At 35.2% G+C, this 17,078-nt stretch overlaps 1 protein-coding gene across 2 annotated transcripts in view; it reads right to left on the reverse strand.

Moving 5' to 3' along the window:
* LOC132558796 (pyruvate carboxylase, mitochondrial-like) overlaps positions 1 to 17,078 on the reverse strand; it is a 37,833-nt gene that overhangs the window by 14,056 nt on the left and 6,699 nt on the right. The window contains exons 2-12 of one of the 2 annotated variants that reach the window (XM_060223405.1): positions 14,935 to 15,212; positions 11,058 to 11,242; positions 9,372 to 9,537; positions 9,022 to 9,167; positions 7,637 to 7,754; positions 6,909 to 7,179; positions 6,158 to 6,320; positions 5,451 to 5,633; positions 4,277 to 4,511; positions 3,704 to 3,730; positions 233 to 457 (exon numbers count right to left, since the gene is read on the reverse strand). In XM_060223405.1, the coding sequence (XP_060079388.1) occupies positions 233 to 457; positions 3,704 to 3,730; positions 4,277 to 4,511; positions 5,451 to 5,633; positions 6,158 to 6,320; positions 6,909 to 7,179; positions 7,637 to 7,754; positions 9,022 to 9,167; positions 9,372 to 9,537; positions 11,058 to 11,242; positions 14,935 to 15,133 (1,918 nt within the window). In that variant the 5' untranslated portion in view covers positions 15,134 to 15,212. The remainder of the gene's footprint in view (positions 1 to 232; positions 458 to 3,703; positions 3,731 to 4,276; positions 4,512 to 5,450; positions 5,634 to 6,157; positions 6,321 to 6,908; positions 7,180 to 7,636; positions 7,755 to 9,021; positions 9,168 to 9,371; positions 9,538 to 11,057; positions 11,243 to 14,934; positions 15,213 to 17,078) is intronic. The other variant, XM_060223413.1, reaches the window with a different exon arrangement.

Here is a 17,078-nt window from a genome sequence, read left to right on the forward strand (position 1 = left end):
CAAGAATACATAATAATTTGGAATGTTAGACAAATGTACCACGCAAGTCAAGGCTTGTCATCAAATTGTGCTGAAACATTATTTTTGAAAAGAAACACCTAACAGTTATATTATCACCACTTTTCACAAACAAGATTTCAGAAAAATGAAATAATTGTTTAGTTTTTAAACAAGTTTACATAACAGAAAAAACCCAACAAAGACAAATATTTTGTGGCCTATTTTGACCTACCTCCCCAGTTTTCACAGCTGTAGAGGTTACTAAAGCGGTGCGAAACATATGGCGATATCCTTTTAAGGTCATGAGTTCGGACTCGTGTTGCCAATAGCGACTGATGCGCATCTCTGAAGGTTGTATCCATAAGCAACAGACCTTCATGCTGCCTGACTTTTTTAGCAAATCCCTCAGGACCCTCCTTTAGAATAACATCCCTCCATCCTGCTGGCGGGGACTTCACTGTTATAGAGAATATTTAACTCAAGTACACAGTATAAGCAAGTTAATACAAAATAACGTCGATCAATATCAATCTGCCAGATACATGTATTACTGTATTTATACTATAAGTCCAGGGGGCCAACACATTAACATTGGACTCCAACATCAGGAGTTTGGCTTACTACAGGATAATGAAACAGAGATGTTGATAATGCTACTAAACAGCAATAGATGTGGGTGGGCTTATTACCAAGCATAAGCTTATTGCCGAATAAAAAACAAAAAATGATGAAAATGGTCATGACTTGATCAGTGCTCATTTATTTTTACACCAGAGAGAGAAACTGTGTCACTGACAAAGTACCATATTAATCTTTTCTGAGCTCTGCTGATCATTATTACTTAACCATAGCCAAAATCAATTCAAGATGTTAAAGAATTTACTAAAGCCATCTGGGAATTTTCTTCATTTCTGTGGTGATCTCATCATGAAAACCATTTTTCATACAGTTCTTGCTATTTGAAAAGTTGACCACTTTAAGGAATTAGCTATATTTAGTCTTTTGATATATAAGCCAGTTAGAAATACAGCCTGAAAAACCATGGATAAACTGTTTATATGAAAAGTGTACTTCACATATCAGTCTGTCCCATGAAAGACATATCTACTATCTTGTTTGATTCTTAAAAAACTTGACAAGAAAACTTTAAAAACTACCGGGTATCTTACTTTTTGTTTGAGACTGAATGAAAGCACTTTGGGTTTTTGACAATGACCATACAGATGTTATAATTTGAATGAATGCATGTCAAATACTCTACGCATGGTAAGAGAAACTAAGGAATTTAATCCTTTATCTGCAACAAGAGAAGAGACATATAACAGCACAGTTTTCATTGAGAGTATAGGGTCTAAAAACTGGTAACTTTGTCAATATCAATAACTGTGAAGCACCTATACATTGTATTGATGAGCAAGACATCTTATGGCCTGCCTATAAAAGTTTTTGGTTTATTACTAGATCGTCCTCAGACTCAATTAATACGGATTTCACTGTCAGCTATATAACTAGAGACAGATCAAGATCACTCCGGTAGGTATGCTTTGTTTTTCTGATTTGATTCAACATCGATCATGGCAATGAGAATTATCTCCCCAGCCCATTCAACAAATTTAAACTAACCAAATGAAATCAAATCAAATATGAATATATATGCATAAAAATTAATCACAAGGCATAGCATCCCCTCCCCCACACAAAACTGTTGGTATGGCAATCCAAACAAACTGTTTCCATGGTACCAGGTAGAGAAAAAATGGAAAAAAAACAAAACTAAAACCAAAAAACAGATAATTATTATTCAAAATTAAATGACACAACTAGAGCAATAAGATAGTAGTTGCAGAGATCAGTTGTCAACATGCAGTCCACAAAAGCCAGCAAACAGTGAACTTAAGCATTTGTGATTATTTCTTTTGATGGAAGGAGAAAGATATAAAAAACGAAATCTTGCCAACAGCAAATGGCACAATTAGGGCACTAGCCCCATTTTTACACCCAATTTTGATCAGATCAGTTGAAAAGTTTATAAGTTGAAGCTTTGAAAATTCATAACTTTGACACCAATTGTTGTCTGTGGACTTTGTTTTCCCCCTACAATCAGTCTTCAGATGAAAAATGCATAACAGTAGATCAAGGGTAGATAACTTATAAAATCTGAGATTGATTCATAGTGTACTTACTTAGAAATAGCAATAACATCGGTTGCCTGTCATGGAATTTCAAACTGGTCCGAAAAGAATTTCTTAAGAAATTGTAACAACAAACGGTATCAATCAAAAACATCCAAGATGGCCACCTGTTGGTCATTATTTTTCTGTACATCTAGAGACCAATGGAAATCTATATATGACATTTAGAAAAGATCTATCCTTAACATCTCAAAAAATAGAGATAACAAGGTTAGTTCAAGGACAGACAATGGACCATGGACAAGGTTCAATATGAACAGCCCACCATCGGACTATGATGGAAGTATATAAATTTAGAAACAAGACAAAGGAAGGCTATCAATAAATACATAGAGAAGTTTAAAAACAAGAAAGAAGAAGACGGACAACCTTATAACATTAGATTTAGGCAATTAATCAACAAAGCAAAATATCTATGTTATTAAGCTACCGAAGCTCATTATTATCAGCTTACCAACCAGTAGGTCGAGCTGGAGGAAGTAAATCTGAAGTAATTTAGAATCTTGATGTATCAGGATGATGTACTGTATATATATTGTTACTTACAACCTATGAAGTGCACATAAACTTACTCAAATCTTCCCTTTCTGAAATGTAATTGATTAAACGTGATAATCAGGCCACACAAAGAATGTTCACATTGCATTTTAAATATGTCCATTCTTTCTGGATTTTGATAATTCTTGTTACACAGAACCTAAACAATAGTCTTGTTTATAAACTGCAGAATACAGTATAATATAGAGCTATTATCCGTTAATGCAAAATAAATTTTGTTGTCAAATAAAGAGTGAGTATGGACTAGCTCAATAGGACAATACACTCCACTACCATCAACACCCATGTTTACAGGTTTGAGCTTTTAGCATTCAACAACAAACACAAAAATTTGCATGTGCATTTCAATATTACCATTTAATTACTTAAATATGAATTTCTAAGCTGCCTTATCATCAAATGATCAGATTCTATCAAAGAACAGCATAAAGGAAAATTGATGATAGCCAATACCACACAACAAATATTTTGAGGAATTCCAATAGCTTGCCTCTACAATGTAAGGATCTCTGCACAATTCATTAATTCTACAAAAAGCTTCATGCTCATACATGCCATACCAATACAGATCAATAGACAATAATAACTCTTTTAAAGGAAAAGTTGGTATCAGATGGCAGGATGATGTGCAACTGATGAGCTTACTTTCCCTTTGACTGAAAATTACAATATTTAATTGCTAATGACAAATGATAGTTAAAGAACTGCTGTAAAATTGGTAGTGGTAAAGAGAAAAGAGAAAAATGTTCTCCAAAAGCAATTCTGGATCTAGGCTTTGATTTTCTGGACTAGTGAGTATCATTATATTGTGAAGATCTATTTTCACTGTCCAGACTGTGACTTTTCTGAACTACTAGTGACCAGAATAATGTAAGTCCACTGTATATAGGAGGCATGGTCATCAAACTTTGTCAGGAGCCAATAATATCTAGGTTGGGTAAAGATTTTCTTACCATTATTTCTGATATCATCCACTACAACTACATAAGGACAAAGCACAATACAGCTTAAAATAGTACAGGCATTTCATACAAGATTGTAGAGCAGGAAAAAAGCATAATAAAGAAATCCTCCATAGAACACTAACTACCAGCAACAGAAAGAAATAACAAGATTGGAATAATACTACAAAATTTATATAGTTCTTCAAAGCTTTTTACAGTACTCTCATGTTCCTTGTTGTATTCAAGCAAAAACTAGTATTCAGAAATATAAAACATACCTAAATATTATTATCTTATATCTAGTGTTTCAAAACAACATGTAGAAAAGTAATACTATAATGATAGGAAAGTCTATCATTACAAAACCAGCTAGTCAAATCTACATTATCTACAACACTGGTCTGCTGAATGACATTTTGACATAAGATCTGTTTTAAGAACAATGAGAAAGCCATTTCACATTGTCCTGATCATTTATGATGAAGTATATCTGAGATTTTCCAAGTACATTACTCTGGAAATGCTTAGACAACTTAAACTGGTCTAAAAACACTTTCGCAACACGTATGTAAAAATACCTACTGAAGGGAATCTCAGGGACTGAAGGAATGATTTCAGACGGTTCCTGTGGTGTAGCGAGGGGAGTCTGTGGTCCATTTACCATCACCTGTCCTAGGTAGTGCAGTAGTTTCTGGGCTCGATTCTGGGTGGGCTCGAAGGAGAAGAGCTGTGGGTTCTCATCAATGAAGTAAGTGTCTACAGAACCTGATAGGAACTGCTGATGCTGAACAACATTCAACAGGAATGGGATGTTTGTCTGAAACAAGTGATGATCATAGATTCAAAATTAATCAATTGTAACAAGATGCATTAACACTGTATAGGACAATGAATGCAACCAAAAGTTACACAGGTACACACTGACCCTGATGCCTTGTTGATAACATTAATTGTTTAACATGTTTTCTTCTGATCAACTTCTACCTATTTTCATGGATATCAACACTTTCCACTGCTCTGATCAACTTCAACTTGTTTTCACCAATATTAATGGACTCCACATTGTTATAACCCACTTCTACTTATTTTCATGGATATCAATTGGCTCTAAAATGTTCTAAATAACATGTTTGTGCAGATTTATTGATCTGGGACTGTGAATGTTTCTGCTCACACAATAAATCTTCTGAATAGTTTTCGACAGATATTTGATGGGATGACTATTTGTCCTTTCGTTTTGTTCTTTCCCTTGGTGTTTCCTTGTTTTTTTGCTAACTTCAAATTCATTGTTGATTTTCCGGATTGCCCAATCAGAGTATCCACATGCTTTCATGGCACTCTGGATGTGATTTTGGTCTTGCTTCTGTGACAATTGTTTCTCATCTGTTGAGCAAGGTTCGTACAATTCCCAACGTCTAGTGTCAGGGGTGGTGCGTCTTTTTCCTATAGACCAATACTTTGATAGTACCATCACTTTTCTTAACTAGGAGGGTGTCAAAGAATGGCATAGCGCCATTAATTTCTTCCTCACAGGTGAATTTGATGCTATTGGTGGTATCTACTGTGACCCTTTTCTTACTATTTCCAATATGTCATCAAAATATTGCTTCCACAGACTGGGCATGCACTCTATGGGGGCCATAGTTTAGCCTCTTTCTCTAAGTGTTCAATGAATAAGTAGGCCACAATTATAATATCCCACATTCTTAACTCTACACTGACTCCAGTAAGCTACAAGCTACATATTTTCACTAACCTTTACACCACGTATTCTGAACTCACGGAGAGTCCGCAACATTTTGGCGCAAGCTGATGGGTGATCTGAGGCGTGAGCAATCACCTTCACCAGTAACGAGTCGTAATAAGGGGAGATAATAGCTCCAGCGAATCCTAAAGCACCATCAAGTCGTATGCCCATTCCCTCTCCACTGCGGAACACCTGTGTGTAAATCATATGGATACAGTATAAACATTTTACCATAATGCAAATAGTATAATTTCTTTTGCTAACTTTTACTTCTCCTTAACTTTCAACATAAATAAAATATTTAAGTAAAATATTAAAGCATAAGCTGTAATATATCAAATATCTTCAAATATGATCATAAAAAACAGGATTCCACAGCTATTTTTAAAAAAATTTTTAGTATGAAAATTTGTTAACCATGCCATCATAACCATGATTATCTACGTACACAATCTCAGTATCCTGTCATCACTGTTACAGTTATTACAAAATCCAGCCTCCCTAATCTGTCTGTCCATATTTCTAGCAACACATAACCAGTGGCCCACTATCCTACTTCATTAATCCAGATAGAACTGATACTGTGACTTCATATTCCATCCTTGTTAATCCAGCCAACACACTAGAAACTTCTGATGGAAATGCAGGTGGTTCAATTAGAAGTTTTAATCAATTTCATTACATATATATGAGTATTCTGAAATAAATAGTTGTACCTCTATACGACCAGTGTCTGGCTGGAAGTTCTTGGCGGGGTCCTCTGTAGTCATTCTACACTGTATGGCGTAGCCATGAAGGTCTATGTCCTTTTGCTGAAGACCAAGCTGTGGGAGGGTATAACCTTCTGCTATCTTTATCTGGGACTGCACCAGGTCAACCCTACAAGGCACAGAATAAAATGATGTCTATAACACGTTAAATCTACAAAACACAAAAAATTATGTATTTACATCCCTATAGAAGATACATCCAGAGTTTGGCATAAGAGAGATTGTACCTTGTGACCTCAGTGACAATATTAAGTACAGAGTTTTTACCTTTATACAATATGACATGATCAGTATAAAACACTTACTCTGTAACCTCTATGACAGTACTGACCTATACAGAAAATGTACCTCGTGACCTCTGTAGCATTACTGACCTTCATGGAAATGGTACCATATGACTTCTGTAACAGCACTTAATCTACATAGATTTGTAACCCATGACCTCTGTTACAGCACTGACTTATATGGAAATTGTACCCCATGACCTCTGTGATAGTACTCACCTATCTTATTAACAGTGCTGGCTTGTTATATATAGAATTTTTGTTGTGTGAGCTCTACAGCAGTACTGACCTACATAATATTTGTACCCTCTGACCTCTATAACAATAATGACCTATATAAAATTTGTACCCTGTAACCTCTACTATAGCACTGACCTATATAGAATTTTGTACCCTATAACATGATCAGTTACCCTGTGACCTGCTCTGTAACTGTGTGTTCCACTTGAAGCCTGGCATTGACCTCTATGAAGTAGTAGTTGCCATTGTTATCCAGCAGGAACTCCACTGTACCAGCATTCTCATAGCCAACATGTTTAGCAAGTGCAACTGCATCAGATGCCATTTTATCGCGAATGATTGGTGACAGGTGTGGGGCAGGGGCTATCTCCACCACTTTCTGATGGCGACGCTGTACAGAGCAGTCACGCTCATACAAATGAACAACATTTCCTTCTCGGTCACCTATTGCATTAAAACAGTGAATTATCATCAAGTCTTTATATAATTATCTTTCTTACTTTCTCTAGCATTATAATGTTACATAAATTTGAAGTTTTAATGCACATTTTTCTTTTGTAATTTCAGGTCTTTTTCCAGTGGCCCCATTCCAAATTAAAATTTATTTTTTCATATGACCAAATTGCCAAAATATATAACTCCTGAACATTTCTGTCTCAATCACCGATTTTTTCTCTCAATATGAGATAAAAAAAGCCCATTACCAAATGAGTAGAGAAAAGCCAATTTTCATCAATGGTGACAATACTACACCAGTTAAAAGTAATCTTGTTTTAAAAAGTTTGATGATTCAGTCCTAAAGGTTAGGGATTAGGGATATGAGCAACCATACAACAATCAATGAGATCAACTTACAACAATTAATCATCTCTTTGTTTAAATTAATCTTGTATTTACTTACCTAGGATCTGGAGCTCTATGTGTCTCGGACGCTCTATGAACTTCTCCAAGAATAAAGCACCATTTCCAAATGCTGCCTCAGCTTCAGAAGAAGCTCTTTTGAAATTCTCCTCAATCTCCTACATATATAAACACAACATATTTGATCTTCCATAAATAGAATATTCAACCATTCTAAATACATTACAGAAAACACATCTTTCATGTATGTTACAGCCAGGATTTCTATCATAAAAGTGGATCTTGGTTCCCACTATTGTTTGGCCTTCAAATATTTGGATCTCTTTCTTTCTTTTGTCTTCTTTTCTTTTCTATTTGAAAATTCCTCAGAAGAAATAGTGATATTAATCTTCAACTGTCAAATAAAAAATGGTCTTCTGTTAGTCAATTTATTTTCGAAAAAAAAAAAAAACCAAAATCAAAACTGCCTGTCTAGGGACCATGGGGAATCTACACATGAAAACTGATTAAGATCTATCCAGTACTTCTCAAGAGACAACAATCACAAACTTTTATTGTCAAAATCCAAGTTGGTCACCTGTCAGCCATTGTATTTTTCTGATCAGTCCAGAAATCAAACAGGCACAACTAGGGACCAAGGGGAACCTATATATGATATCTAAGATGGAAAATTTTGTACTTCTAATGAAATAGCTATTTGCAATCTTTCCTACTCAAAACTCCATTTTGCTGAGGGCACAACAAGGAACGTAAGGGAACATATATAGGAAATTTGGGAAAGATCCATTCAGTACTTCCAGAAATAACGATAACAAATTTTGACAGTCAAAAACCAAGAACCAGCTCTCTGTCTGCCATCTTGTTTTTCTGATCAGTCTCAATATGGGTTATGTACAAATAAGGACCAAGGTGAACCTTATGTTTGAAATTTAGTTTAAAAATGATCTAAATGATAACAAAGTATAGTTTGAACACCCCCCCCCCCCTCACCCCCATTTAATGATGGTGGGTTAAATACACTGGTAATCATTGCCTCCATCCATTTCTCTGTCCCAAGATATGACCTTGAAGCATTACAAAAAGTCTGCGGAACATTTTTTTACACTTCCCTTCTGCTAATGATTATTAAATATGAAATAATTACATCGATACTTCCATTATACCCTTCCATTCCTCTCTAATGGTGACCTTGGACCAAAACAATGAAAATTCCCATCCTCTCTACTGGTGACCTTGGACCAAAGCAATGAAAATTCTCATCCTCTCTACTGGTGACCTTGGACCAAAATAATGAAAATTGAAGGAAGTTTAGCAAAACAATAAAGCAAACTTGTATCTGACTCCATGACACAACATCAGTCTGAACGCTTTGACAAGTCTTTCGACCCCGCCTTTCCCCTTCCTTGTGATCTGCAAAGTACTTACATTGAAACTCTTGACAACTCTCATGCCCCTTCCTCCACCACCATAAGCAGCTTTGAAAATGACAGGTAGGCCATACTGCTTACAGAACTCCTTAGCTTCTTCTATAGACTGTACTGGACTGTCTGTTCCAGGTACCACCTGAACACCTACAACACAGATTGATGCATTTCAACATTTAATTGATCAGTTTACATCTACCGTGTATTTCATTTTTTTTTTTAATTTGTAGAACTTCCAACTTGTAAGAAGAAATCATTTGAAAGATATCTTATGCTCCTTTTCATCTATTAGTCTAGTGTATACAAAAAGATTAAAGATACACCAGCTAATTGACCAAGAGATTGACAAACCTGCACTAATAGCTGCCTGTCTGGCCTCAACTTTGTCCCCCATCTTGCGTACTACCTCTGGGGACGGCCCCACAAACTTAATTCCTTCATTAATTATCGTCTGTGCAAAGTCTGATCTTTCTGACAGGAAGCCATACCCTGGATGTATAGCATCAACATCATTCTCCTGAAAAAATGGCAAAATGTATAGATAACTACAGGCAGGAGCAGTGTACACAGAAAAACATATACTCACCATTGAAAATGGAAATATATTAAGTATCTAGAGAAGTTTTTTAAGAATCATATCCTTTACAACTTACACCCAAGTCTATGTGTTTAAAATGAATACTACATTTAGGAAAACTTTTGCCATGGCATAGATTTCACCTATTTCATCTTTTGACCATTTGGGCAAAGATAAAATGTGGGTGAAATTTTGAGGTTAGAGCTAAAACATGTTTCTTTATCTTCTTTGGGGTGCATTTAACTTTATATTAAAATGAAACACTTTATTGAAGGGAAATACACCCTCAGCCAATGTTTCCCTGTGTACAGTTGTAAACCATCAAATAATCAAACCAGAATGTTAACAGGTCATCAAGGTCCTGCTGTTCCTATCCATGTATATCCCTCATACTTAATGCAATTCAGAATTTCCTTGTCCTATTTAGAAACTTTGACTTTAATCTTATAGAATTTGTTTGCTGGGTTTTACGATCCCATGAAGAGCCAAGGTCATTTAGAGGTGGGCCTGGGTCTTGTAGTAACTGGTGCCCTCTTTACTGAACAACATACAGGAGGCCCATTGCGTGCCATCAAGAACAATTAGGGTAAAGTGTCTTATCCTTGGACACAACCATAACAGCATAAACCAGTTCTTATAGAAAATCTCTCATATCAATAACAATGCAGTGACTGGACAGCAGGATATTTGAACAGTACATACAGCTGTAACATGTTCTTCAAACTAAGAGTTGAGGACAATTTCTCACCTTGAGTGTTCATGTTTGGCAAATGAAACATTCTAAGAGAGATCTGTAGCATTTTTGAATTCTTTGTCTGGGTTACCTTTTATGAAGCCACGCTTTTAAATAACTTTGATCAACCATCACATTGCTATTTAAACAAAAACATAAGACTTCCAATGAATTAAAAGTGAATAAGACTGGTTTGATTTATTCTTTTGCATATTGTACCATATGTTGTTTGTAAAGTGTCACAAGTCCCTCCAGTCAATGAACAGGTCACTAATGACCTGTGTCCTGCAAACGTCCTACAGTAGGCTCACTTGTCATGGCCAACGTAGCAATCAAATAGCGGGTGAATTCTATGATGGAGGATTATCATTCACAAAAGTAAATCCGCACAAACTTTCTTGGTTTACAGCCATTGGTAAAATCTGAAGCCGCTTTCATTTTACTATTCACAGTAAATAAAGATTGCATGAAATTAAGTACCTAGTAAGCATTTCTATAATGAATGAAAATCTGAAAATATATCTTCTTATTCCTGTATACATGGACACCAGTGAATAAACATGTATGAAAGTTACAACTCGCGAAATATTAACCCTGCAAAATTAAACAAATATACAGCACAAAGGAGTACTTTTACGTAAATTTTGGAATACTTTTTACACTCATCTTTTCCCTATACCTTTGAAAATACAATTAAAAAATGACATATCTCATGACCTTGACTGACCTTGGCTATGCGGATGATATCTGGGATGTTTAGATAGGCAGCCACAGGAGGCAGACCCTTGCCTATAATATATGATTCATCGGCTTTCTGTCGGTGCAGATGCATCATGTCCTGCTCTGAGTAAATGGCCACAGTACGAATGTTCATTTCCGTACATGCTCGGAACACACGAATGGCAATTTCACCTGCAACAAGATCAAGTGATTCTTCGTGAAGACCTTTGCTGCAAATCACTGAATGAGTTAAATACATTTTGTAAAACCTTGCTTCAATTTGTGGGACACTACTCATAGTTTTATAGTTTCCATCTCCAAGACGGCAAAAATGTACCTCTGGGTTTGGTCTTAGTTTTTATAAATTTAATTTGCAAAACACCAACCAGGTTTGGATGTGGGTTTCTGAAAACAATATAACACACACATAATGATATGTATTGTAATAAAGAAATGTCAACGACTGCTCAGTTTCATAAGATATTTCATTGATTTAACACTAATTTCATTTTTTGAATATTCATTTTCTTGTTTTGTCTGTTGGATCTACAGTCAACATTATGTATAGTATCTTTTAATTTGTGTATATCCAACTGTGTCCTAAAGCATTGACTTTTATTTCACACCAGGTTAAAAGTCAGTGTGTCCTACTACAGCTAAGGGCCATTTGCAAAGGAATTCAAGACATTACTGAAACCCTATAATTAGCTTATCCATATCTATTTTTTAACTTTTAAGAAAAACTACAAACAACAGTTGTATAGACCAAGTACATTCAGCATAGTGACTCTTCAATGAATGTCAAATCTCGTACATTTTATAAATTCTGGATTTTAATTGATGATCAACCAATAAATGAACAAATGAATTAAGTGTGTCGTCATATTTTGGTGCAAAGGTAGTCATAACTGCCAAAATCGTTGGAGTATAAAGGAAAAAACCCAAGTATATACCTATACATATTTTATAGTGAAGATAACTTAAAGCTAAACACACTCTCTCTCACTTCTGCCAGACCCCTCCTTCCCATCTGACTCCACAATCATTTTATTTTAACTAAATCTGTTGTTAAGTGCGTACTATAAAAGCAATCAGTAAAGGCAATGGCAAGAAAATTTGATGTTTTAAGTCAATCTCATTATTTTATTACCATCTAGATGGGTTGTTTTGTGGAAATGATATTTTCGCTACTTTGCTGTACATGCAAGTAATCCCAAAAATTATTTCTTGAAATGATGACACACTTGAGTATGAGATGTCCATTTACATCCAGATTGGGAAATTTTAATTGGTTAAAATATGATTTTATCATTTTAAAAGAAAATCACAACAAAATTGGCCTATAAAAACCACTTGCTAAAAAGTGTTACACAAACTACAAGAAGAGGTGGTCATTGTATACTTCTATTTAATCTACAACTCCATGAGTCAGGATATCAACCATGAAAGCATTATATAAAATTTGTTTACTGACTTGTTGGAAATTAAGCATATGACAAGACTTCAATAAAGGTCAAGATAGCCATATTGTTCTTCAAATCCACAAGAAAAATATTTGTTGTAGGTACTTAGTTTATTTAACTTTTGTTTGTAAGAAATAGGGCAGCCAAAAATGTTTTAGAGGTTTAATTTATACATAAAAACTATAGAAAATTTCCTTTTGGCTTTAATGATTTTAAACTAGTTTCAAATCCTGACTTTCATCAGAATTCATTATCTCAGGAGTACAGAAACTTTCTTTACTTATTTTACATCAATTATGAAACAAGCTACCTGTATCTGCTTTGATCAGCCACTCTTGTTTGACTGAATGAAAGTAGTCAAGGGGAGTAACCTGTGCAAGGAAATCAGAGTACCAAGGGAAAACCCATGTGTTAAGGCAGATGATCCCAATATGTTTATCCTCGAAGCAGTCTTTCCTAATTTTCTTTTACCATTCCCTTTAACTGCCCTAGCCTTGGCCCACAGAATATTATGGCCAAACTAGATTTGGATCCTTTCATACCTTCACTAATCAGTAGTGTTCTTTTATAGATAGATCTGTGTGTCTTAATCCTATTGTCAGTACCATACCAGTTAACACCTTCCCCTCCAGGAGGATCAGGTCTCCTCATTTAATGTAGAGAATTCCCTTGTTTAATGGAAGATCTACCATATATATGTTAAAATAGAATTCCTTCACACATATGCAGAAATAATATGAAAATTATTTCCATTTTTTTTATTGTTTGTCCCATGGGACCACATCTTTTATTTGCTATTTTATTATTTAATTTCCTTGACACTAGAACGATCCATGCCAGTGAACGTTCCTATCATCCTGATGGTCAACAATGAACAAGTCTGATTATATTTGAAATAGTACTATTGTTAATAAATGGCCAAGCATCCTTAAGATAAAGATGCTGCGTTCATAATCAAATCATTCTGCTCTGTCTGTGGATAGGAAGATCAATACACCACAATACATTGTTTCAATAACTTGACCTTGAGATGACTTTCAGTTTCACCAAACCACAACCTATACACTTAACACGATCCAGTAAATATTAACTAAAGATCAAAAAAATATTAACAGTTGATTCTTATTTTCTAATAAAAAGCAAACACATCCATTAAAGACGAACTCCCAAATGTGATTTGGGATGTGAGAAAAAAAAATGTTGAGTTATCTATTTGCAGTGAAGTGCTGATGGGGTATTGATTTAAGCTTTCACTGTTATGGAGTGTTGGGGCCCAAGCAGCCTAAACAAAACAGCCTGATTGTACAGAGGGATATAGTATAGTACTCATTGACAAAGATGTCTGTGAAGTAATATTGATTAGATATGGACAGGTGAATGCTATTTAATGCCAGGCTATAATGCTCAAAACAGATGTCATTATCTGTCTTGTACAACCTACCATTATCGTAATAGTCTGTGATCAACTCAGAGTTCTACACACAAAGTTAGGTATATTTAGATGTCATTAGTACGTTTAGACTACTTTTTGTGCACCATGGCATCAGTCTGTTGAAGGTAGTAATTAAATAATTGATGGGTAGTCAGCATAAAGACAAGAGCACACAGACTCATTCACAGACATACAGGGAGAACAGATTACACAGGCCTATACTTAATTCACTACACTTAACGTAGTCAAAAACCATGTTTATCTGTTACAAATAAGATGGTCCTGTACAAATAATTAAACCTCACAATGAGATCATTAAATTGAAACAACAACCTGTTGTCCAGGGGAATTTGTCTAACTCCGCCTATGAAATATAAAGTCATTACTTATCATAGCATTGTGGATAACCAGTCATTATGAGTCATAACTGTACTGTTAATTAATAACAGTTAAATTTTCATGTATTTATGTAATACATATAAATCAACATCTCTACACATTATTAATATAGGTAGTACTATCATCTAACCATAATTTGTAACTATATTCTATAATCAAATGTATCAGGCTTCAGACCATTCTGGATATGTTTCTTGTCAAGTCATTTTGGGGTCAGAGACTTTGAGAGGCCCACACATGACTATAAAGTAAAATATTTCTCTTCCTTTGTAACTTGTGATTTATTGCTACACACAGCACGCTAGAAGTACTCAGCAATACTATTATCTTATTTACAGAGTACATAGTGGAGAGAAGGCGTACATGACAAGGAGGAATACACAGAAGATTTTGGATATCAGTACTTTTCAATATCAAGAATGTATTTCTGATCCAGAAAGAATAGTAACTAGTTTATATCATAGAATGGTAACTAGTTTATATCATATATTGAAAACAAGATGGAAATCAAAATAGATTTAAATATTAAGACATATTAGTTATTACAGTTATTACATGTTACACCAACCGACATGACTTTTTATTATTACCTCTGTTGGCCACCATAAGTTTCTTAATCACCCGTTCATCAGTCTTAGGTACAACACTCGCACTATGTGCCGAGTATGCTGCGACTCCCTTTGGAAGTCGGAAGCCATGACAAGGCCTTTTTGTGGCCCCTACTTCTGAGAGCAGTTGGTTCCTTCCTCCAAGGCAGAGTTTAGAGACCTGTGCTTGCAGTCGCAGCATCACAGCAGTCCTGAAAGGTCCTAACTCTAGCTTTAATTCGTCAACTCCCTCAGAATCCTAGGTACAGATATTCTTATGACTGAAATAGAAAATCAGTTTATTATCAGTGTCAACCACAATTATGTCAATCATGTTAACTTATTGAACCTGCATTTAATAATAACAAAGGCAGCAAATTTCCTTCTGATTCAATGAAGTTAAGTAACCTCTGCATAGAGTCAGTGTTATAGTGCTGTTATGTGACTGAAGTGAAAGATGTCTGGCAATGACAATGGTAATATTCTATCTTATCTGATTGAAGTGATAAGAAGTCTGACAGTGACAATGCTAATATTCTAGGTTCTTGTCAGTATGTAGAAAGCATGAGAAAAATTTGTAACAAATTTTAGAAATGTAATAAACAGAATGTTAATTGAGTTTACATTTCATATCATATGTTTTTGACATAGTTTGTGAAGTTCTTATGAAAAGGAAACACTGTCAACAAACAGAGTCAGACAGATACTCAAAATACCACTTTTCCAGGAAATATGTTGAAAAAAAAAGTTCAACTCTATCAAATCTCTGTTCAGTTGAAACACTTAACTCGTGTGGAATTATTTCCCTCTCAGAGCCTGCATATTGTTATTGCATGTAACAAGAAAATCCTTAACTTGCCACAAACACAGAAAACGTTATTGTAGTCAATAAATAGTGTATAAAAATTTATAATTTGAAATACCATACCTAGCAGAAATGTAATGAACAGATCTGGTTATACAGGTCTAGCAATAAAAGTTCCTATTGTTTAGTTATATCTTTGAAACAAGTGAACAGCATTTGGGTATATAGACTGTAGTCTAAATTTAGACCTCCTGTCTAATATTATGAATATACAAATGACATGCTATATTTACATGCATTGAAACTGGTAATTACTTTTCAGTGACCCCTTTTTTTATATTGTACTTGTAGTGTTGGCCATCCGCATCATCCTTTCTGTGTAATCCACCAAGTGTCTATAATATAGATAATCATGACCAGAGTGTTGTATCATATGGTAGCTACATGCATTTAGTTGTGTATCCCTACCTAATGTAAGATCATGTTTAAGACCCATAAAAAATGTATATCTACTATTTATCAGCTGTGGGCAACCAAACACTTACAGGTGAACCATATACCTGGTAAACCATATTCCTGGTAAACCATGTATCAGGTAAACCATATTCCAGGTAAATCATATTCCTGGTAAACCATATATCAGGTAAACCATATATTGCAGGTAGACCAGCATGTACCAGGTAAACCATATACTAGGTAAACCAGAATGTACCAGATAAACCATATACCAGATAAACCATATACCAGGTAAACCATATACTGCAGGTAAACCAGCATGTGCCAGATAAACCATATACCTGGTAAACCAGCATGTGCCAGATAAACCATATACCAGGTAAACCAGCATGTACCAGATAAACCATATACCAGGTAAACCATATACCAGGTAAACCATATACTGCAGGTAAACCAGCATGTGCCAGATAAACCATATACCTGGTAAACCAGCATGTGCCAGATAAACCATATACCAGGTAAACCAGCATGTACCAGATAAACCATATACCAGGTAAACCATATACCAGGTAAACCATATACTGCAGGTAAACCAGCATGTGCCAGATAAACCATATACCTGGTAAACCAGCATGTGCCAGATAAACCATACACCAGGTAAACCAGCATGTACCAGATAAACCATACACCAGGTAAACCAGCATGTACCAGATAAACCATACACCAGGTAAACCAGCATGTGCCAGATAAACCATATACCAGCTAAACCAGCATTACCAGGTAAACCATATACCAGGTAAACCAGCTTGTACCTGATAAACCATATACCAGGTAAACCATATACCAGGTAAACCAGCATGTGCCAGATAAACCATATACCATGTAA

Source organism: Ylistrum balloti, unplaced genomic scaffold, assembly GCF_031769215.1.
Source record: "Ylistrum balloti isolate Yb309-2 unplaced genomic scaffold, AGI_CSIRO_Ybal_v1 Utg369660, whole genome shotgun sequence".
NCBI classification, from domain to species: domain Eukaryota; kingdom Metazoa; phylum Mollusca; class Bivalvia; order Pectinida; family Pectinidae; genus Ylistrum; species Ylistrum balloti.